This window comes from Poromitra crassiceps, assembly GCF_964638095.1.
Source record: "Poromitra crassiceps genome assembly, chromosome: 15".
Lineage (NCBI taxonomy): Eukaryota > Metazoa > Chordata > Actinopteri > Beryciformes > Melamphaidae > Poromitra > Poromitra crassiceps.
In genome coordinates, this window is record NC_139634.1 from 27,378,941 (window position 1) to 27,403,605 (window position 24,665).

Sequence of the window (24,665 nt, forward strand, 5' to 3'; positions counted from 1 at the left end):
AACTGAGAAACGCGGTTTAAGTTTAGAGCTCAGATGGCCATAACTTCGCGCTGATGACGGACATGTGGTCACGTATGAATATGACACCATATATCTCATTCAGTTTCTTTTTTTTTTCTTCTTCTTCTTCTTCTTCTTCTTCTTCTTTTTCTTCCGTCTAAACTGGGAAGCACTGTTCAAAGTGCGTCACCTAGTAGTGGTAAAATTCGGTATACCGGTTAGGTGCGGTTTGAAGAATAACATCAAACCGGGTTTAAATGTTTTACACTGACCCATGCCTAAAATGTGCCTTCCTAATATTTAGACCCGTTTATTCTGTTAATTTGATTACTGTAGCTGTAGCACCCAAATGTGAAGACTGTAATGTTGACCTCTATTGAGGAAAGACAGACTTGGTCTCCACCTGTCGCTAGAATAGATCTAGCTAGGCTTGACCAGACTTATATTTAATTCGGCTTACATAGTTCTAGATGTGGACACCTCTGTGTCATGGCGGAGTCATGGCAAAGCTTAGCGACTCATGATGTGATTGATCAAATTAGTTTGTTGTTAAGACATGGACATTTGTCTCTGAGCTCAAGCTTTTTTCAGCCCAACAGCTGCAATTACAATTAGATTGCCTTATTTCTTCTTCTCAGAGTGTTATGGTCGGTGATTTATATTGTCTATGTTCATTTTGACCTTGGAATAAGCAATTAAATGCTGGAATCCAATTACTGTAGTTACTCTGTACTGTAGTTTTCATCCTATGCAGACATTTGGCTTCAAAACAACAGCAAATTGCATGTTTTCAGTCTAAAATATTTACTGACAGTGATTCTATCTTTGGCAGTATTGTCCCGGGCTCACATTTCTCCTTTTTGGCAGGGTTAGCTCCTCTGCGTGCGTGTGTGTGTGCGCGTGTGTGTGCGCGTGTGTGTGTGTGCGCGTGTGTGTGCGCGTGTGTGTGCGCACGCCGCGCACCCCTGGGTGTGTGCTTGCACATGTGTGCTTCCCTGTGTTGATTTTTCTGCAGCCGTATACCATTCAGTCACCCTTCCCCCGGCTCCCGCTCCATCGATGTGATGAAGTGGGAGGCTTGCTTAAAGAGCTCCTGCCCTCCAGGTCACTCTGCGCACCGCAATCAGAAACTCTGAGACTGACGCACGGAGATGGAGGTCTGAAAAGAACCATGCATTGACAGAGAGAAGAACGGGAAGGGACATGAGACAATGAGTGGAGTGGATGCGGGGTCGGGGAGCAGCGAGGATGGGCAGCAGAGAGAAGGAAGCAGCGTGGTGTTGAAAGATGAAGGGATGAGAGGTCGAGACAAACTAATTGATGCATTGAATGTAGGTAATAGAGCGATAGAGGAATGAACTAATAGGTGGTGTGTCTTAAATGCATGCTAGTCATCGCAAGGCCACTGTAGGGGAGTTAACCTTGACCAGGCCAGCACTATTAGCGTCTAAAGCCCGCCGGCCAAACGCGCTCAGCTTTCAGCTGTGAATGTGAGAGCGCTGAGATCAATAAGGGCCCCGTCCTCCGCTGAGGAACACTGAAGGATTCTACATAAACGTCTTTGGTCATCTAATGACCTGCACAGTGATTTTCACATCAAGGGCAATGCCCCGCTTTGTTTTCACTTACTATTCACTAGATTAGATGGTGGGATAAATGGATGGATGTATCGATTTTTTTTATTGTTATCTAAAAGCCATGATAGGCTTCGAAGGAGCGGCCTAGTATTATGCCATTGGAATGGATTCTCTTGTAGATTATTATCATACACATACTTATATCAGCGCAGTCTGAAATTAAATAATATGTGGTACAGATTCAGCGGCGTCATTTGTGTCCGGCTGCCTTGTGTGTTTCAGGTACAAACACTGTTGACACGACTGTTTAGTAGGGGTGCGGGGGGGGAAAATCGATACAGCATAGTATCGCGATATTTTGTGGGCAATATATCGTATCGTATCGAATGCCAAGTATCGTGATATTTTATGATACAAAATGTCAAGTGCATCATGCAACATTTATGACAGGCTTTTATGACAGTGTTGGTCTGTCTGTCTGCTTGACAATCCCATTTTGCTGCAATAAAAATGATTGAAGTTTGAATGATTGAAGATAAAACAGATGTTGACAAAGTTTTTTCCTTTGTGGGACTTAATTTGCAGTTGAAAAAAGGTAATAAATCACAATATATCGCAATACTCAATATATCACGCAATACTATCGCAAATCACAATACTATCGTATCGTGTATCGTGATAATATCGTATCGTGGGGCATCTGGTGATTCCCACCCCTAATGTTTAGCTGTTTACTGTAAATGGCGAGCTAATGACTGTATCACTGTAATGACCAAGCAACATGGCTTGGTTACTGGAGACCACCTTTGAAAACCGTGTGTGTGTGTGTGTGTGTGTGTGTGTGTGTGTGTGTGTGTGTGTGTGTACATCACTACTAAAGACTGCAGTTAAAGTTGTTGTAAACTGTGAGAAAACTGCAGTAAAACACCTCATCGTCCGTCCAGCCCTCCTCGCCGTCACTTTAAGTCCTCCAAGGCGTTCCCCTGTTAATAGAGTGGTGTTAGTTAACGAGCCCGCGAGCTTCTCGTCAGGCTACATTATCACAGCGACACAGTGGCTGTGTTAGCAGGCCTCTCTACGGCAGCACACAGCAGACAGCTTTGAAATGAGCAGCTCTGAGAGGAAGGCAAAGAGGGAGACAGCGTTATTACACATCGCCAGCTGCTTCAGAACACCAGTACCAATATAGTGGTTGCTGTGCAGACATGCATAGACAAGCACGCATGCGCACACACACACACACAACACACACACACACACACACACACACACACACACACACACACACAGCAGAGAGTTACCTGCACAGTGGGCATGGCGACAGACCTTGTGAGGTGTGCAGGGTGCAGCCCTTCTCATTATGAGCAGCAGTGTTGGTTTTGGCGTCAGGAGAGAGGAGGCCAGCAGTCACAGTCACAGTCTCTCTGTCAGGGAGAGAGAGGTCGAGCAGAGGAGAGAATTAAAGAGCGTTTAGCGCTGTGAAATAGACTGTGGTGGACGCGGAGGAGATGAGCCTCTGGTGGATGTATGATGTGTTTCTGTTGACTTTACTGCAGGGTTCTTTACTACAGGGGATCTCAATGTGTTTGCTTTACTATGCAAGACTTGGCAGAAAAGCAGAAGCCCGGCACGGCGAGTTTGACTTGTGTGTATTTGTTGGAGTAAGTTGGAGATTTGCCTAGCAAACGTCTGATAGCATCAGGATTTGTGCTTAGGGCCGTGGTGATCTTGTTTTACGCTGCATTATCTTCTCTTACTCTGGCTTTCAAATGCTGGCTCTGATCTTTCACTGGAGTGCTTATCGCTTTATTCTCAGAACAGCTTTGTGTAAGTAGGAATGTATTCATATTTTTCATTCTCTCTGTGTGTGTGGGGGGGGCGGAGTTTTCAGTTAGAGTAGCAGCATGGCCAGTAGACTCTCAGTAGAGGTCGCTGAGACAGGCCAGGCTGTTTAACTTCTGAGCGGAAGTGGAACAAACAACGGCGTCAGGAGGAATAGACTCGAAATGACAGTTGTCAAAGTCAGTGGTGTCTGACCGCAGGTCACAGTGGCTCATTACTCCCTCTCACTCTAACAGAACACAGAATTGAAATGAGGATAGAGATACTGTGTGAAGAAGCAATGACATAAAAATACACTGTAAAAAACAAATCCCTTCTAGGGGTGGGTACCGTTTCCTGATTGGTCAGTACCGGAGTATCAATAAGATCCTGGACGTTCAGTGCTGCTATCAGTATTTTTTTTTTTATTTTTTTTTAGCATCCCCTAATGATTTGATTTTATTTTATTAAGGATCCCCATTAGTTGGTGCCATAGCAACCAGCTAGTCTTCCTGGGGTCCAAACATACAAACAAATTAGTACAATTGCAAATGCAAAATTATTAAATGTCAGTACTCAACACAAAATACATAATGAACTAACAAATAAGATAGCTAAAAATTACATCGAAAAAAAAGAAACAGAAAACAAAAACAAATACAGATACTTTACAGTGTTAAATAAACTTTAAGATTCTTTTTAAATGTTAATTTACTGTAAATGCAACACAGGTTTAGAGGCAGGTTATTCCAAAGTGTCAATGATCTAAAAATAAAAGATCTCCTTAAAGCATTGTTTTTCGGAGACGGTAATACAAGCTGCCCATTGCTGGATCCTCTTGTGTAATGGTCATGCACAGTATTACTAAAGATTATCTGTTGATGTATAAAAATTGGAGTTTTACTGCTCATGACTGACTTAAACATCACAAGTGAATTGAAAGACAACCTATTCTCAACTGTAAGCCAGGAGAGGCAGGCATGCATACGGCTCACATTAGACCTTAGTGGGCAGATGACGATGTGTGTTTACATTTCTGTCACTTCACAGGTTTAAAAGATTTTAAATATCAATAGTATATTTTGGAAGAAAACTAGCTATTTTCATGATGCAAGGCCAAATATCGTGCTGTTGCATCACACAACAGTCTGGGAGAGGAATCGAGCGACCACCGGACTGCAGATGTTTCAGTCGAGAGAGAGACATGCCTGCAGCTATCAGGCTGCTCTGTGATGAATAGTTTGAAGTTGAAGACTTCAACAGGGACACAGACAGAAAACTCGCACAGCAACAAACTTCACAGTGCTTTGCTAAACCTAACTTTTTTTCTGACAGAATATTATGTCGATGTTGCCAACTCATGTTGTGATTAAAGAACAACAACGAACAGCGATGGTGTTAACTTTACCTGTAACGTTAGCTTGCAGCAAAGTATATACGCCTCAGTAAAGAGATGAAATACTGCTCACTTTGTCTTTGGTGTCGAGTTTCAAGTCAGTGACGTGCGCAATGCATTCTGGCTGTTTTCTCTGGTCAAAGGGTTCCAATTTCAAAAATAATAAAATACCCCCCCCCCCCCCCCCTCTCTCTCTCTTTTCTTTCCATGTCTTTCTCCAGAGGGCATCCATAACATGGCCATGGACGCCAACTCCATGACGATGCCCATTTCAGACCCCAACGCCTGGGCAACAGCCATGAACAACCTGGGCATGCCTCCCATGAGCATGACGGGACAGCCACTGATGCCAGGTAGCACATAACTGAAAGCTTCCTCACAACACAACACAACACCCACACTGGAACACACAAGCTCCTGCAATGACATCACAGTTTATTTTAATGTCCTACTGGAGATATTAGACAATGACGGGACTTTTTGTTCCCGTTGTTTTTTCAAGCAGCCATTGTTTAATTTCACACCAGCAGATTTAAGCCCAGAATTGTGAAATATGGATTTTTGCAGACAGGACAAATGCCTCATATTGGTTACTCTCCAATACCAAATTACTTTCTTGATTCAGGCAGTTCAGCCATGCTACTTATACTTATTTTTAGTTGAACGTTTAGTGAAAGAAGTCATCTTTGGACAGGCTTTTATATTTTCACACTTTGTTAGTGTAATCAACTGACATCCTCCCATCTAATGACATTATTAATACGCATCATTTAGCACTGTCACGTTAGCACTGTAGCTTCATGCTGCTCATTTCTTTGCATCTGTCATCTTAAACTAGTGGTTCTCAGCCTTTTCCACTCATGCCCCCCTTTGAACATTTCTCATGCCCATCATAATAGCGTAATTTCCTCAGTAAGAAAAACAAAACAAAGGTTGCAACTCAAGTGCAAACGGAACCATTTATTTCAGCCCTCTGCTGTTTTTGTTATTGCTTTGATGTCAGTGGAGTCTGTGTGGCTGCAGGCGAATAAATCCCCCAAACTGCACCACAAGGTCTCCAGGGGGGCGCAACCCCACCGATTGAGGGGCACTGACTTAAACAATGACAAAATACAGTTATGTTAGCCTGACATTGGGGTATTGGTGCACCGCTGCTACATAACAGGGCTGTGTCCTGAGGTTGGGACTCTCACAGTACCACTGTGACCAACAACCTGTTTCAACTGGACATGTCAGGTCAGCTGCAGGTGGAGGCATGGTGTGGTGATACATCAGATTTGATGTTGTATAGTTCACAACTATGACTTTGTTGCCGGTTTTCTGTCAAGCACATCCATCCACTTCTCTGACATCAGTACGTTTGAATGCTGCTTAAAACATAGAACTATAGGCAGAGAGATCAGTCTTAGAAGTGGAATTGATATTGCGATGGTACACCAGAATGTGTTTCTCCCCCTCATGGTCCTAAGACTTAGTCGTTTTGCTTCTAGCGAAGGCCATGTCCTTTGTGCCGTGTAGAGCGCGAGCAGCACTTGATCTGCTGCTGCAGAGCAGCGTTGTAGCGGTAGCTTTGTTGATCAGCAACATTGTCCTTGACAGTCTGCCACTGTGGCTTTGTAGTAGGAGATGGTAGATTTCCATGTCTGGCTGCATCGGCATTCACAGTGAAGATATTGAAGCGAACAGGCAGAGCTGAGTCAGCAAGATGGAATTATGATTCTATTATCAGTCTTAGGATGGCAGACACAAACACAGCCCCACACACACACACACACACACACACACACACACACACAGCCACATGCGCACACACACACACACACACACACAGCCACATGCACACACACACACACACACACACAGGCCTTGAGACAGGCTGATTTGACTCAATGCTGCAGGTTTGCATTAGTGACAAGATAGCAGCAGCTTTTGACTTCAAACCTTAAAGCTGTGTGCAAAGTTATACATGAGTTAGTAAATCAAAACCTTTCTGCAGATCTCTCCAGGTGATGTCAATTATGCATGACCATTTTCTCTCTATCTCCAATATCCAGTCTTTCTATGTTTCTCTCAGCCTTTTATATTGGCAGCTTCAAACGGATGAAGATGCAGTCAGTCAGATTGAAGTGTACAGTACACCTGAGGCTCACTGTCTACTTTCAGACTCGTCGTACTCAGTACATGAACCATAAACTCTGCTCAACACTAATTTACAATGAAAGTTAAATATGAGCCACTAATATTCACTTTACCATTAGCACAAGATTGGATTATGTAAAAAAAAAAAATTAAAACCACTAACAGGCCATAGTTATAGGGTTTTCCTCTGTCCTAGACCTCTTTGTCATTATGCCAGTAGCCACAGAAGCAAGCATGTGTCTTATTAGGTTATTACCGCATTATTACTGCATCAGCTCTCCAGCAAAGTTGATTCAATCAACAATAACAAAACGTTGCAGGCAGTGACGCAGCATATGGAGTTTGGGGACAAGATTAATATGCAGCAACAGGATTGTGTGACATCGAAGAGAATTCTTTAATTTCTTTAGAAATGGGTGACTATGAGCGCCCCCTACCACCAGAAGGTGCAACTAATGTCTAATAGGCCTTTTCCATTGGCACTTTTGGCCACACCCTGCCATGATAATTCACATCTCCTTTACCAAATGGAACGTGCTGTGCTGTGGCGTGCTGCGCTCGAGATGGACCATCTCCGGAGTCGTGCCAACCGTGCTGCAATCTGGGCACCCAGAGTCTCAGAATCAGTCTGACGACTAATAAGACTCTGGAACAGACGGATGATATTTCTTGGTTTCCGGCATAGAGCGGACGTACACACCGAGTCCTCCGCCTCCATGCGCTGTGACGTACACACCGAGTCCTCCGCCTCCATGCGCTGTGGCGTACACACCGAGTCCTCCACCTCCATGCGCTGTGGCGTACACACCGAGTCCTCCACCTCCATGTGCTGTGACGTACACACCGAGTCCTCCACCTCCATGCGCTGTGGCGTACACACCGAGTCCTCCAATGGAGTTGGAGTTGATCGATCGATAGTTTTGTGGGTGTTTTGTCGGCTAATCTCTATAAACATATAATAGATAAGTGCATATGAGACGTCGTCGGACCGTAAACCACGACAGAAACGTCCACTGGCTTCAAATTGCAATGGCTGGTCATTTTGTGAACCCCCCCGCACCCCTTTACAATAACAATCTTGCACTTACAGCGTTGCTGGCCAATCTGAGGAGAGTGTTCCGTACAGGGAAGATACTCTTTTGGCCACATGTTCTGCGTACCGTTAACGCAACAACACAGTCTTAGAGGTTCTCTCTATCTTGGAAAGGGGCTGAAGACTCTAATACCCACACATTGTTTCCCGTCACGCTGTGGTAACCTGTTCATTGCTGCTAGCAGCTATGTTTATATAGTTGTGATATTGGGCGCTCTTGAGAGAGAGCTGAGCACCACACCCTCTAGACTGATGTAATTCAATTGCCGTTGGCTTAATAACATGGAGTTAACCGTTTGGAACCTATAGCTGATGTGAATGGGAAAACATTGAGGCTTCATTGATTTGGTTTATTTATCCTGTGTCATCACAACCTCAGGGAGCATTCCTCCGCCATCTATAACGTTCAGTTGAGCAGTGCCACCCTCCCACTCTCCATCTATGGAGCCATTCTTCCATGTCTTTTCTCTCTCCTCCAGTAGAACGGCTTTCCCTAAAGCCTTTTATAAATCACTTCCCACTTATTACCTGAAATGCACTTTCATCAAAAAAGAAAAGTGTGTGTGTGTGTGTGTGTGTGTGTGTGTGTGTGTGTGTGCGCGTGCATGCGTGCATTTCAAATACACTTATTGAGAAATATTAAGGGATGCATACACACTCACCAACATGCACACACACACTCACACACACAGAGGCCTGTAATATTTGAAATATGGGAGAGAAAAGCCATTCTTCTAAGGGTAGAGAGAAGACACATACAGTATGGTAGAGGAACTCCTGGTGAGGGGGAGTGGAGCTGGTCCGAGTGTTGGAGATGAATAGTGGAGAGTGAACACACCGGCACTCAAGAGTCCAGTTTTAAGATGAAGTGTGTGTGGAGGGTGCTACTCCCTCCTACGGAGATTTAATTTGCAGTACTTTCATTTTGCAAGCTGCTCTCAGCTTTAGCAGAACCTCTGCCAGCTCTCTTCTAGAGAGAATCACACTTCAAATCATATGCAGATACCAGCTAACTTTGCTGCTGTGATGTGAAGGAATACTGCTGGCAGGGCCTGAGTGAGGCTTTGATCCATGTGCTAAAGAATAGATTAAGCTTAGTGGGGGCACTATGTCTTCATTAAAGCCGTTCAGGGCGAGGGCGGTATAGAGAAGGGAGGAGAAAGAGGAGGTATAGAGAGGGGAGGAGAGAGGAGGTATAGAGAGGGGAGAAGGGAGGAGAGAGAGATGAGGTATTCACCACGCCCACTTTTTCTCTTCTTCCGTGTTACACGCAATTGTATTTGTTCTTCCGGTTCAGCGCTAGTTGGCGGCCAATTTCAAAACAAAACGTCACTATGAATGAAGTTTGGCAACATTCAAAAGCTACACTGTGACCAACTTCAGTTACATGTTCATAGCGTTACTGCTGCGAGGAGCCGATGGCTGTACCCGGTCGGCATTTAACGTTGGTTACAAAAGCACGTTGACAATGTTTTCTCACTGCCAGTAGTAGCTGGGTTCACAGATACAGCTAGTCCGACTGGTCACACAGTCCTCACTGCTCATTAAATATTTCCAAATAGGCGTTATTCTGATAAACTGGTCACATATTTGGAATGTTACGTTCTCACCCGAAAAAATATTAAAACTTTAAAACAGTTAGTTTTTTTGATTGAAAGCTTGCTTTTTGACAAGTCTAAAAATGATTACGGTAGGCGTCATCTACTTCCGGGTCTAAAACGGAAAGACGATTGCAAAATGACGTCATGCAGAAGCGTCCTTATATGGGCAAATAATAAGGTGAATAGAGAGGGGAGAAGGGAGGAGGTAAAGAGAGGAGAGAAGGGAGGAGAGAGGAGGCAAAGAGAGGAGAGAAGGGAGGAGAGAGGAGGTATAGAGAGGGGAGGGGAGGAGAGAGAGAGGAGGTATAGAGAGGGGAGAAGGGAGGAGAGAGGGGAGAAGGGAGGAGAGAGAGGAGGTATAGAGGGGAGAAAGAGGAGGAGAGAGATGAGGTATAGAGACGAGAAGGGAGGAGAGAGGAGTTATATAGAGGAGAAATGAGGAGAGGAGAGGAGAGAGAGGGAGTTATAGAGAGCGGAGAAGGGAGGAGAGAAAGAGGAGAGTCAGGTGAAGAGGACAGCTCTGTCCCCTCTCACGGATCACCTGGAAAAACAGCTGGTGCTTCCCTACCTTTACCTCTTCCTTCCTTCTTTCCTTCCTTCCTTCCTTCTCTCTCCTCCCCTGTTCCCTCTCCCTCCCTCAGCAACCCGAATTATCCAACGTCTTCATTAATGTCTGGTTACAGCTGAGTCAGCCACATTAGAACACACGCTGTTCATCTGCTTTTCACACAGAGCTCAGCTCCTTTACCCACTTAGCCTGCACTCACTCACACTGAAACACTCTACCAGAACACTACACGCTTTAGGCAATCCAGCAACTGACCAGAAATCAGAATCAGAATCACTTTTATTGCCACAGTAGGTAATCAGATTACATATGAGGAATCTGACACATCCATAGTCAGAAGACAAAAAAGTACAGAAAGACAAATCACAAAAAAATCAAAGGTAAGGTATTAAAGAAAATAGTGCAATAGTTAGTTTCATTTGAACTTAACATTTGCATCTTATGCATGTAGCCAACACAAATGGTCTCCAAGCTAACCATAAGTGCAAGAGTAGAATCCTAAGCTTGTGATGAAGACACAAGACAGTGACCAGGCAGTTAAAGGTCCCATATGATGAAGTTTTTCCGTGGCCATACACACAACCTAACAACCCACAGCATGTGACAGGTGAATGCCTCTGCGTTGTTGCCCTAGCCAGCTCCTTCCTGCAGGAAGGTGGATCATCAGAGCAGCGCCTCATTAACATAGCAGCCCCGCCCACTCAGAAGAGCACATAGTTAATGAGGAGAGAAACTGAGAGGATGGAGAGGCCCCACACAGACTGTTTTTTTTTTTTTTTTTTCAACAGAATTCATAACCTGATTTCAAAGACCGCTGAGAAATGTTTTAAACCGCTAAAAAGAGCATAATATGGGACCTTTAAGGTAAAACACCATCCTCTATCCCCTGACTATTCATGTATTAACAAGAGCAGAGAAATGTGAGGTCAGAGCGAAACACAAGTAGAAGAAGTGGGTCAGGGAGAAAGGGGCATGAAGTACTTGACAGTACTTGAAGAGATAGTTATAGCAGGAGATCAACTGCACATGCTGTGTAGAGTGCATCAGGGTTTCAAACAAACAACACATTCATTATGTAGAGATTTTCGAGGAACTTAGGTGACTTTTTACAGGATAAATATGCATTTGCTATGTAGAAGTCAGAAATGCGTTGGTGTTTATCGTCTCCCTACACACTGAAGGGATTTTACATTACTCAGTTATATCATTTCCACCCATGCTTTTTTACTCCCCTTAGCCAGGAAAATGTTCCTTGTTGAACCCCAGGTGGGATGGGTAAGTGGGAAGAGGAAGAGATCCACGAGGGTGCTCTCCTCTCGCCCACTCTCTCTCTCTCTCTCTCTCTTCAACAATTGATGAGAAGGAAGAAGCTCAGCCTAATGTATGAATTTAAAATTCCGTTTCAAAACCGTTCAGCTGAGCGTTAGATGTCCTCATTGTCCGTGTCTGTCTGCTAAGCGTGACCTCTGCTCTCTCATCTTTTCTTATTCATGCCTGAGAATCTGTCGAGTCGGCGTCGACAGATTCGGGCGGTCAGTCTAGGGATTTGGTGAACTCTTGGCATAGGCACACACACACACACACACACACACACACACACACACACACACACACACACACACACACACACACAGTCATATAGTCACACCCTCACATGTGTGCTGTCATGCGGGCAGCAGCTCGTGCCTTTGAAGTAATCCTCCTGGATTAGTTATTGATTATTGTCCATCATGGCTGATGAACATCCTCCTCTCCTTTTTGTTTCAGCGCTAAAATGTGTGTGTGTGTGTGTGTGTGTGTGCGCGTGCGTAATGTGCATTTCATGTGTCAGTTTCAGACTCATTCATTAAAAGAGCATGCCTCTCCTGGAATGCTTCGATTATAGTGGTTGCCCCTATTTCATCCTCTGTGAGCCAGGGAAATGGTTTCTCCACCACGAGTCTGAGTCTGTTCCTGCCCTCAGCCATTGGATTTATCCAGACAGACAGCTGGATAAACAGAGGCTTTGAAACTCTACAGCTCTGCAAAGCTCTGCTTTAACTCTCCAATCACCACAGTGTTATTTCTATAGATGGACTGAACGCTGGTTGTATATGCTACAATGTTATTAGTACATGTTTGCATTAGTGTGCCGTGCGGATGGAGGTAGGTCAGAGTTAGTCTGTGCCCTCCTCCTGAATAAAGATTATACTGTATTAAAGCTAAGCAGAGATTAAATTGCTAGGCCATAGGCGTGACTAGTGTATTGATTATGTATTGTACCATAATGTATTGTTCGTAATAGTTGGCGTAAGCGTGAAAATAGCTTGTGTGTTGTGGAGTAGTCTGCTCACCGGAGAATCTGATTGTCATTGTTATCATTGCTGCCATTCTCATTATCAGCGACTAAGAATAGAAGCTGTTCTCCAGACTGCACAGAGCCTAGTAGCCTACATAATACTGTGCATTGGCCTACAGAGGATCATAGAATAGTGCTTGTGTAAGTTTGTGCCACCCACACATGTAAGGTAAGGTGAACCCCTTCCAGCTCTGATGTTCCTTGCCATTGTTGTAAACAGACCTCATCTCAGGTTTCCTCTCGTCACGGAGTCATGGAATTTGACAACAGTGTTTTGTTTTGTTTTGTTTTTCGTGCCTGAAATGATTATGGAGAATGACAAATAACTATATAGTTTTGGAAATGTCAAGGGATGAGTGTTTAACGTCCAGCCTGTCTGCAATGAAATGAGTGGGAATAATGAGTCCCAGGGGATAGTAGCCAGCCAAATCTTGACCCGGGGCAAATAAAATGACTAAGATGTAACATTTGAACATACTGGTCATAGAAATTGTGTCCTTTAACTAGACATGGAAAAGTCATGGTAAAGTCAACTAGAGCCTGAGCCTCTTGCAGGAGATGGCCGCAGGACCTAGAATCAACATCTGGTTCCAACATCTTCGACATCTGACGGAGGCAGAGAACGTATGTCCCACTCCAGGAGCGTTCAGCATGTATTTCCATAAGCTTCATCAATGTCCTTTCTAGCACTTCCAGACTCTTAAGTGGAACCAGGTGGAAGGAGTTCCTTCTGTATATTTCTCTGAGTGGAGACCTCCCAAAAAGCCATTTATTATGCAGGACACTTGACAATCTGTTGCATAAGCCCTTTTCCCACATGCGTACCGGAAAATTACCTGTAAGTCAATATCGGACATTTCCCTTCACACTTCGGCTCGCGCATGTGGGAATCTATCAGCGAATTTTCCTGTATGTTGGGGGGGCGGGGGGAGGGGGGAGCTTATTTGGGGGGTCGGCAAAACTCGAAATAAGTTCGCTTGTCAGTTGTCACACAATAAATCACACTCGTTTGACTTAAGAGCAGCGTCAAGCCGCCAACGTAATCAACACAGCCGATTTCCCCCTCCCCTCTCTGCTCGAGAGCAGCAGCCACGGACAGACACAGCGAATGACACAGCAAATGCACAAGCGAAATCCGTGGAAGTAGTTTGCTTTGATGTGCGCGAATGATTAGTTGATGCACTTTGAAGAAGTTGGGATCCGTGTCTGAGAGAAATAGTTGCTGGTTCGATGTTTATCCGTTCACCTGCGTTGCGTTGAAGCACTTTTTACAGACTGGATCGTTTGATGTGTCCGGGGTTGCTTTCGGAAATCAGCAAGCTGACATACTGCTCTTATTAGGCTATCACAAGATCATTTCGCCAGTTTGCTTTAATGTGCGCGAATGATTAGATTATGCCCGCTGGAACATTAAGCAACGTGTGTAGGCTACTCCTCGCCCATGATTGAAGGACCGCTGTCGCGGAAAATGACTGGAACCGTTTCCACTTGCGTCTCCTTAAGAGCATACCGGTCTTCTGACTGGGTCGAAACTGGTGAAATGTCGGGGACGACGGGGTCGCGCTTATACCGGCACGGCGCCTTTCTCACATGCAGGCATTAGACCACGTACCGGTCATTTTGCGGTACAAAGCGCATGTGGGAAAAAGGGCTATAGAGTACCACAGGAATGAGTCAGGAAGTAGCACTTGGGTCTGTAAGGGGAAAAGTGAATGGGCTTTTAGTATGGGGGATTTCGCTTAAATGCATGAAATAAGGTCTGTGGTTAACAAAAGTTTATGGGAGTGGTAATTTGTGTTGTGCAGGATAATCTTCACAAACATGGACCACTTTTATGACTTTTGAAACGTAAATGCGTTTCTCTAATGCGATTTTCAGAACACTTTTATTTAAAAGTAGTAAAAGTGGTTCTCGTTTGTGAAGATGATCCTGCTCATAACACAAAGGACCACTCCCATAAACTTTTGTTAACCACAGAGCTTATTTCATGCATTTAACCCAAATACCCATTGTAATATCCCATAGCCTTACCCCCCTAAGAACAACATGGTGGCCATTTCTGTTTAAGCCTACAGAAATCCGTCAACACTGCGGTACTCTATTGTGCCTATGTTTAGCCTGCTCCTCTGTGGGATTTTGTCTTTAGCTAAAGGCTAGACAGCATCAGGACTAGGAGCCTCAAACACAAATCCACTTTTCCATTATATAGGTCACATTGGTAATGTGTAGAATTACCGGTACTGCTAATGCTGATGTTTTTATGCTACCAGGCATTCTCATTTTGTGTTCAGGTCTAACCTTGAATGTTAAAAGAATATTTTGCCTCACCAACAAACTGCATTGCAGCACAGTAGCACATGTGGGAAAGGCTCCTCTCATGATGATAGATGGTCTCTGTTCACATCAGTGATGCGTTCGATTATCTGCTTTGATCTTCTGATGTTTGGATTCAGCCTTGAGCCAAAGCTCCTTTATGAATGAAGATATGTAGAGCCAACAAGAGATGCTGGCTAGCTACAGAGACACACACACACACACACACACACACACACACACACACACACACACACACACACACACACACACACGCAATACCTTAAGGAAAGCATGTAACTTTTCTCCCACATGTAGCGATTTGATCTGAATTCATTTAGCAGCATGTACACACAAACAAACACCGGCAGAATAGATAAGGAGGCTCAAGAGACTGAGGACTGTTCCTTGAATAAATGAGCAAAGCTCTGTCTGCTGCATGCGGCTGGCTCCCAGCCCTGCCCCACACTTTAAAAGCCCTCCACCCCTGCAAACACACACATCACACTCACCCTGGAATCTATGAAAAACCCGCTGTCATGTCTCGTGACAAATCACCTAAACACTATAGGAATTTAGACGGTACAAGACCGCCACAGATATGAGTAAGAGCCCTCTGGTAACTTCTCGCACATTAGTTCACCTGGATTAACATCAGGAAATACATTAGCTGACAGTTCTTCCTTTGCCGTAAGCGTTTTGCCGTGCTGGGCCTGAATGCTGCGTCCCTTACTGCTGACGGGAGAAGAGGAGCTGCACTGGTGGGATGCCAGAGGTTTCTTGGCACTGTGTGTAGGCGGACAGAGGGGAGAGAGACACACACTCTTCACTTTGGAGAGATGTCTGGCAGAGAATGCTGCGGCAGTTACAGGCATGCTGAAATGGGCTTTTCTGACAGTTATTCATGAAGGTGGCAGATATGTTAGATGATAGGCTCTTTTTTTAAGCAAGATGTGTAATGGGGATATGAGGAGGGAGGTGTCAGATAAAGAAGAGGCATTTTTGAAGGCAGCACAAGGAAGTAGATTCTTATTTAGATGTAATGGCAATGTACAGTGGAAGGTGGAAGAACTTTTATAGACCGAGTTTTCTTTTTCTCGGTTTCTATGCTGCTGCGGGTAGGAGGGAAACCGTGGATGTCTGGGTGTTGGAGAAACATAGTTTCTGTTGGAGAAATGGTGTGGGAGACATCCATATGAAAATGCAAAAGAGGGAGATTATTTGGCAGAGATGGAAAGAGGCAGGTTTGAGCCTCTGGCAGGGTTCCAGGTAGCGTGGCTAGTTCACCTCATTAGAGAATATTACCCAGCATGCCTCATAGCAACTTCAGATGTCCCTCGCAACCTCCACCCACTGCTGACTCTGCTGGGAGGGACGTTTACCCTGGAAATCATAAAGGAGAGGGGAGCGGAGAGGGAGTGTGTGACATTAATAGCCAGGAGCTTCACACAATCAATGTCCGTTTTTTCTATTCTCTCTGCACCTCCTGATTGATGGGCAGCTCCCAATGTAATTACCTTCAACAAACCTCCGGGCAACAGATCGTCCAACATGGAAAGGACAGGATAGAGACGAGCGAGAGGGAAAGAGATCACTTTTTCAACTTTCCCAATGGCACTTTTGGCCGCGCCAAGTCAAACCATGCACGCCGGATCCGCCTCCAAGCGAGTTGCGGTCACGTCTCGCCAACCCGTGACGGGTGACGACCCCCGTTCTCCCCTTCAAACAAGGGCGTGTTGCGAGACTCAACTCATGCCTGTGCTGTGACACTTTTAAAAGAGACTGTGTGTTCAGCTCTCAGTACTTGGTAGCGTCTAACTGAATCTCTGTGGTTGCAAGTTTTAGTTTCTCTCCTGTGTTTCTCTTGGTACTATCATCTGCTTTATTTGACAGTATCCTGATCACTTTCAGCCGTATCGGAGCCGTGTTGTGAAGAAATCATAGGAAATTACATGTTTATCCACCGTTTTACAGCCACGTCTTTTTGCCCACTAGTCACAGCCATGACTGCTGCTTTTCAACTCAAGACAAGCGCGTCATCAGTTAAAGACACACCTTCAAGCACTGGCTGAAAATTATTTGAGCCAAGCCAGCACATCATGCGTATGGAAAAACCCCACTGTATTTCTGTCTGTCTGCTGGGCCCAGACACCCAGGACAGATCCCCCACCACCCAGGCTGCCACTACCCGGGCTTGGAGCACCATGGCTGGGCCCAGACACCCAGGACAGATCCCCCACCACCCAGGCTGCCACTACCCGCCCTGGAAGCACCATGGCTGGGCCCAGACACCCAGGACAGATCCCCCACTACCCAGGCTGCCATTACCCACCCTGGGACTCAGCCTGCCCTTACCCAGGCATGGAGCACCATGGCTGGGCACAGACACCCAGGACAAGACCCCCAACACCCAGCGGAACTGTGTCATTTTGACCCAAACACCATAGAGGCTGACACAAGCGCACTCACTGAGTGCGCTCAACAGCCTCTGTGGTCTTTGGGGGTTTGGTGCTCCCGGTAATCCTGATACACCAGAGAGTCTAATAGCGCAGGCGGTGAGTGCGCTTTAAGCCATCAGCCTACCCCCTTTGCAAAAAACCCTAGAACTGTAACATTTTGTCTCTCTGTCTGTCTCTGTGTGCATGCATGCATGTTGCAAAGAGGTGTTTGCAAGAAGGCTTTGTGATAGTAAATTTTCCAACATGAGAGAGAATAGAGACAGCTCACAGTCACAGACAAGTGCATTAAAAATGATAAGACATAGATGTGTGGCCGTACGTGGGTGGACACATGCCCAAAAGGTTTATTTTGTTATTCTCCTCATTAGTGAACAGCCATGGTCTCTGAATCTCTCTGTGGAGTTTCATACTGCTGACTCAAAGCGACCTGCGCAAACCCTCTTCACACTTAATATTCTGGCTAGTAATACGTATCTCAGTCAAAGCCTTATTCATGATTAACTGTTTTATATACAGTATGTCTTCTATGAAGAAATTCAAGGCTATTTTTATTTTGCACAGATGCTCTCCACAGTGCCTATATTAACCGTCCCTCTGAGAAATGCAGATTTTATTTTTTTATTTTGGCCATGTTTGGAAAGTAGTGCCGGCTACCTCTTTTCCTTCCAAAAAGACCAATTATGTGCATTTTGGATTAATATTTCATCGTGTGGTGAGTACCCGAAGCACAACATGTATTTTGGCACTGTGAGATGTGTGTTTTGGCAGATTTTTAACAGCTGTACCATTAGCCTCCATTCTATGGCGATAATTACTAACTTCATGACTGTAGCTCACTGTAAACTGAGCGGACAGTGCCGGTAAGGCATGGTGTATCTTGGTTATGTGGGGGAGATGTGGCAAATGAGCTAAACTTCCAAAAAAGTGGTGTATCCCTTTAAAGGAAGTCTTGGAACTTGTTGGTCTGTACATTTTCAACTATTATTAATTAATCTCTAACCACTGGCTTTGCCCTTGCCTATTTTAGAATAGTTTTGTTGAACTTCTCCTTCAGAAATCTAATCTTGGCCCTTGTTCCCTAAACAATCGCAGATTGATCTAAATTGCCATTGCTGTCCAGTATTCTTTGGGGGGGAAACTGTAGCCAACCAATTAGTTACTTTTATGAACGGTGGTAATGCTCATTGTGGTTTTCAAGTTCTTTATAAAATGGACCTTCTCAAGGTGATGAATGACATGATTTCTGCGGTTGATGGGAAAATCGAATTTTCTCTCTCTGAGAGCTTAGTGCAGCTTTAGACTTGGTTGGCCATGGCTCCTATTTGAGCATCTTAGGGTGCTTTCTCACTGGGAACGACTGCTTTCGTTCCGTTCCCGAGTATGATTGCCCTCCCCTTTGCCCTGCTGGTCAGCTTTCACATTACAACATTTCTTCCGCACTCAGGAATGGAACACTTGCAGAGTACACTTGCGTCATCAACTACGCCTGGAGTGTATCCTCACCCGTGTATTGTCTATGTGGTACGGTTGGCATTCACATTCGCCAAAGCATTCCCCAGACCACCTTTTCAAGTGGACTCTGTCACGGTACGCTGTTCCGCGCCCGAGCACGGAACGCAGCGTTCACACTCATGAAACAAACCGCACCTGGGGTCAATTTGGGGACAAGTATGCTAGGTTCTGCTCCCGGGTCCCATGTGAGAAAGCACCCTACAACAGTAGCCATCTCTGGTACTACTCAAGACTACTTTTCCTCCTATCTGCATGATGGAACTTTCTCTGTTGCTTTTGGATTTTTAGTCCCAAGTACTCACTGGCAAAAGCAGCCTGTGGAATTCTGAGCCCAGTCCATTGCTCAATATTATGCTACCCTTGCCTTGGTTCTTTCAAATTCCAAAACATAATATCAGTTTCCATTGATACTATCCAGCTGTATCTCTCGGTAAAGCCAGGTCACATCAAGCAAATGACCTGTTGGCATGCTGCATGAATGTTTTCTTGGTATTCAAAGCAGACTGTCTCTTTCTTAAAACTCTATTGAGATCAATCTGAAGCTATTATTATTATTTGGCTTATACTACTGCTAGTGCCTGTATCCATAACATCCCACTCTCCAATCCCATGGTGGTTAGGTCTTGTAAACGTATTCCTAAAGCCTTCATTATACCTCAGGCAGACTGGCTGATAAGAAAGGGTAATATTAATATTGCAACAATACAAAATAAACCTACAAAGGTAACACAGCAGCCTAATCTCCTGGGAATATAGTCACCTGGGCAAAATGTTGATATCAAGTCTAGTTGACTGTGTGTGTGTGTGTGTGTGTGTGTGTGTGTGTGCGTGCGCGCGTGCATGCTGTATGCATATTACATTGCCATGTAAGTGTTCATATTTCCATATGTATCTCAGTGGTGTCGCAGTGTGCATTACCCCTGTACACACTGTAGCCTCTCTCTTTGGAGACTTGTGTATCCTTAGGGGACATTCACACCACAAGCGTTTTTTTCAGTCAGAACGCTATGAAAATCATGTTGAGAGCGCTTCCATTGTGCACAAAACACAGCGCACGGAGCGTTTTCTTTGCGCTCCGTTTGTTTTCCCCTGTAGTCGCGTACAGTACAGATCAGAACACAACGACCACAAGGACGGTAGCCAGCTGGTTTTGTCTGTTTGATGTTGTTCACTGTCAACATGAAAGCCAGATTATTGCCAATTCTGGCAGCAGCCGAGGTTGAAAATCCCTCGGGAGGAGAAAAGGTAGGAGGAGTGAAAAAGACGCTGGGAGCTCCAAAAACGCTTTTGGTCTGAATGTCCCCTTAAGATGTCTCCCCCATGCACAACCCCCCACCCTGTCACACAGGCACACATTGAACACTTTTGTTGGATCGGTCTCCCTCTGTTAGTTTGTTACACTGACCTAAAAAATATGGACAAAGCTATCCCATTCATTTTGGTCTCCCATTTGGAGTTGATTCGTTGGCCGTCGCCATCTTGATTTTTTGTCAGCAGAGTGGGAGGGAATGGGTTGAGTCCTTCTGCACCTCACGTGAGATGGTGGTTTCCCAGCCAAAGCCGCAGCTCCGCCTGCTATTGCTCCGTGATCGGCAAGCTGCGCAATCACTGGACAGGGGAGCAAATGACCCCCCTACAGTTGTTATGAAAAGGGGAAATTAGCTATATAGACCAAAACCGTGTGAAGGCCCAGGCTATAAAGATGCTTAATTACTGTTACAAAGTGGGGCATTTTAACATGAACGACAGGACTTCTGAGCCCTGCCTAAAGTGGCCATTCGAGGAATTACAACTTAAACAAAGACTGCCGCATCTTCCTGGGAAAGGGGCAGAGCTTGCCCACTGGTTTGTTAGTAACTGTAATGTTGACTTTGTGCCATTAGGGGGCGGCATTGACAATGAATGGGACTGGCCCCAGGGTGGCACTACATCACTGGTGGGGGACATGCTTGATATTTGCTTGTTTGTTCATGTTTAATGTTTTTACTTTTTTGCTTTACATTTTTATTAATCTTGTAAAAAACTTGTTTTGATCATTTTGGTATTAGTATTATTATCATGACTACCCCTGGTAGCCTAACGGCTTATGTGTTTACATGTAGTATTACATGCAGAATACTAATATTGGAGTATTAACATCTATGCATAAGACACACTGAATACTGATCAGCGAGGTCCACGGTGGGACAGGAAGAGGGTCTGTTGGTGATGAAACGTGGCCTCAGGAGGACTTAGGCTCCATTGTTAAAAGTGGAGATGAGAGAAGTCTGCTGCAGCTGAAAATCCTTAGGAAGAAGTAAATAATCTCTGTTATTATTACACACGGCTCTGCTCCACGCTTGCTTCAGGCCTCAACCTCTTAATGGACCAGGATAAACACACACACACACACACACACACACACACACACACACACACACACACCAGAGGGAACACAAGCAGCACTGCAGTGAAATTGCACCAGCCGTGCCTTGAAGTAACCAGATCTTTTCTTCATGTGAGCTTAAATCTAGTTTGCTGTCCATCAATATAAAACACATGGACTCATAAAAACGTTTCCTCGTTTTTCCATGGGTTTGACAGAAGATGGAATATGAGTTCCATGAATGCCATTTAGGGTTGGTTATCTCTTAAAAAAATACTCTCAAAGTGATACCAATACACACACACACAAATCTAACATATTCAGGTTCGCTATGGGCCATAGCGAACCTAATGAAGCACATGTGAAAGGCATTGTTCGCCTTGCTTCTTGTTTTTTTTAATGTAACAAAATAAAGTGTCCATCCTTCCTATCCTGGTGTGCGTTGGAGAACTCCTTTTTATTCTTGTGATTCACCCTGAACCAGCCGGCACCCAGGAGAGTAGCACTGCTGTGCGCAGGGCACAGGGTACAGGGCTTTCCTCAGCTATTCAGATCACCTTCTGCCCCCATACTGTCTCACTACCAATAACCCATTTTCAATACACTACAGAGGTGCCACACAGAATATCAATATTGCCAAATACGCATCATCTCTCAACCTATTAAAATCCAAACTTAGAACCTCTGATGAGTCACACATAGCCCTCATACATCACACATACACCTCACATTGCCATCTTAACTGTCTGTCTACTCACTTATTTTGATTGCTTTTTTCTTTTTTACTGTTTTTTTTTCTATGTCTATTTGTCTTCTTGTTTCTGTTGTATTGTATGCTTTGTACAGATTATTGTATTATTTGGTTTTCTGAGGTAGATCCTGAAAAAGCCCTTCCAGGGTGTCCTGTCTCTACCTGCACATTCTTTCCCTGCGTGTGTTTTTTAAATCAGTTTCTGTTTTTATTGTCTGCAAATAATAATAATAATAATAATACCAATAAAGTAGTTCATTCAATAGCTTTGTCTCACAGGCGTGTAGTATAGCCATACTTGTAAACGTTTTGGTGGCATCTTGGCACAACTCTCATCATGCTTGACTTGGCCACCACAGACGGTTTGTAGCTGCTGCTGTAGTGGGCCAAGTGCACCTTGCATTAAATCGAAGAACGCTTGCAGCGATTGGCTGTGAGCAAAACCATACAAACAGTTGTTTTTTTCTTGATCTGTGTACAAAAATCGGCACTAATTCCATTGCAAGATTATTTTACTATGTAAGCAACCTACAAATACAATATGTCAAGTCTTTTTTCCATATTAGTGATGTTGTATGTGTACCTGCATTCTATGTCCTCAATCCTCTTCTGTGCGAGGTGATTGTCATTCAGGTTGGTCACTGCAACACCTTCCCTGCACCCTTCCTTATCTTTCCTTCTGCTATCCGTCTTCCTCTCCTTCACCTCAGCGGGCAGGAGAAGTCATCAATCGCCCTGGCAACCAGGCTCTTTCTTATCACCTGCTTCCCCTCACTCTTGACACCTGGCTGGAGACTGATGCTGAGGTCATCAGTACAAGACGGAGTGACCCATACAAGTTTCCATGGATTTTCCTTTGCTGTAGTTAGTCCATGTACAAATATGCCAGGCTATTTTTGTCTGGCTCTATCTGGTATCTGTTTCTCTTCCCCCATTTCTGCCCTGCTTCAGCTGGCATTATCACTTTATTTCCCTATCCATCACACTCACTCACTCTCTAGGGACCTATTCCCACTCTTCTATAATGCACATATTTCCTTATTCTCTTTCAGTGAGTGTCGTTAGATTCTGTCACTTTCTCTCTTGCAGTAGATTTGGAGAAATCACTTATGGGAGTATGCAATATCCATTTCCAATTAATGCTGTGTATACTGTGTAATGTGGAACAAGGAAGCATAGTTTTTCCTCGTGCTTTATTGCAGTGGAGGATAACAAAAAGTGTCAACATTAGAAAGAAATCTTGAAGCGTTTTGTTGTTTTCCATTCTGTTTGGAATACTGTAATACTGAATTCATAATCATGGCAAAGTTCAAGAGAAATAGAAAAGATGAAGCTGCAATTTGAAAATGAAAAAGCTAAATAAAGCTTTCAAGTTAAATTACTATGTAATAAGTTAACCAATTTATTTTTTCATTTCATGTTGCCCTGTGTAATATGTGGCTCCGCCTGGTGTCTGCAAGGTGCCACTGTACCCTTCCCTTCTAAGACAAACAATGTTGTCTAATTGGATCACACCTCATTTACATCCACAATACAATAATAAAAAATAAAAATCCAAATGAAAATGAAAATGGGGGGGGGGGGCGTCCGAAAAAAATTAAGCACCTGAATTTACAATCTGTTTAAATTTCTATTAACTTTTCTGTTTTATAAGTTTTGCTTTACAGTTTGTTTCATATTTACCTTTTCACACACATCACATACCCATGCACATGGGGGGGGCGGGGGTTAACCATTTCTGACCACTCAGGTATTGATGACATAGCATGACAGTTGGTATCAATGGATGCCTTACCGTAGATCTTCTAAATAATTAGTTTCATATGATACTAGTATCTTCACTCTAGCTTTAAAAATTAGCCTGCTTGCTACAGCCTCTGAAAGACCGTCATGTCGCCGGGCCACGTCCACAATTTAGCCGATTAAAAAGTGGGGCCGGACAAATTCTGGATTTTGAAAAGAGAGGTCGACATGTCGCCCCCTGTCCCTATGGAAATGTCGCCCTTGGTGCTCAGTCCTCTGAAGGTGATGTTAAGGCACATGCAAGAGGACGATGTCATTTCCATGTAAAAAAGCTCCACGCTAGAATTTGATGGGCGATGGTGTGAATGCTTGTGTGCATATTGGTGCCAGAGCATGCGTGTATACATGTTTTTTTCCAGCTGCAGTGTTTTCGTTCCAACTGTTACAGTGTCTTTGAGGTTATTGGTAATCATTCAAACCACAGGGGTGACACACAGAGAGTCAGTAAAAACTTCTTTAAATATGCATGTTGTTTGTCAGATGATTTATTCATGAATGGCTGTGTTTTGTTATGTATGTGAAGTCTGCTTGTGTGTCACTGGTGTTGACAGAAGAATCACTCAGGGAAAAAGTACACTATGTAAAATGGAACTTGAAAGATTCATGGACTCAGCTGATGGCTGGCTTAAAGGTTAGCTGTTAGAAGGAGGTCTGTGTTGAAATGTTCGTGTGGATGTGTCATTGCTTTCCCAGGAGTGAACTGCACTGAACTGCACTGTGTTCTTCTTATCTGTATTTCTCTCCTGCCTCCAGATTTTGACCCCAACCTCGGCATGATGGCCGGCATGAACCCCATGATGCCCGGCATGGGCATGGTGCCCCCTCCCTTCTCCCAGGGGGTGCCCTTTATCAAGGAGATCATCCACTGCAAGAGCTGCACCCTCTTCCCCCCCAACCCCAGTAAGTCTCTGCAAGACATCTTATTCTAA

General features: G+C 44.4%; 1 protein-coding gene across 2 annotated transcripts in view; it reads left to right on the top strand.

The window, feature by feature from the left end:
• The window catches only part of LOC310789917 (ecto-NOX disulfide-thiol exchanger 2-like), a 224,687-nt gene that overhangs the window by 141,138 nt on the left and 58,884 nt on the right, over positions 1–24,665 (top strand). For both annotated transcript variants that reach the window (XM_083651635.1, XM_083651636.1), the window contains 2 exons: positions 5,016–5,147; positions 24,490–24,636. In XM_083651635.1, coding sequence (XP_083507761.1) covers positions 5,016–5,147; positions 24,490–24,636 — 279 coding nt within the window. The remainder of the gene's footprint in view (positions 1–5,015; positions 5,148–24,489; positions 24,637–24,665) is intronic.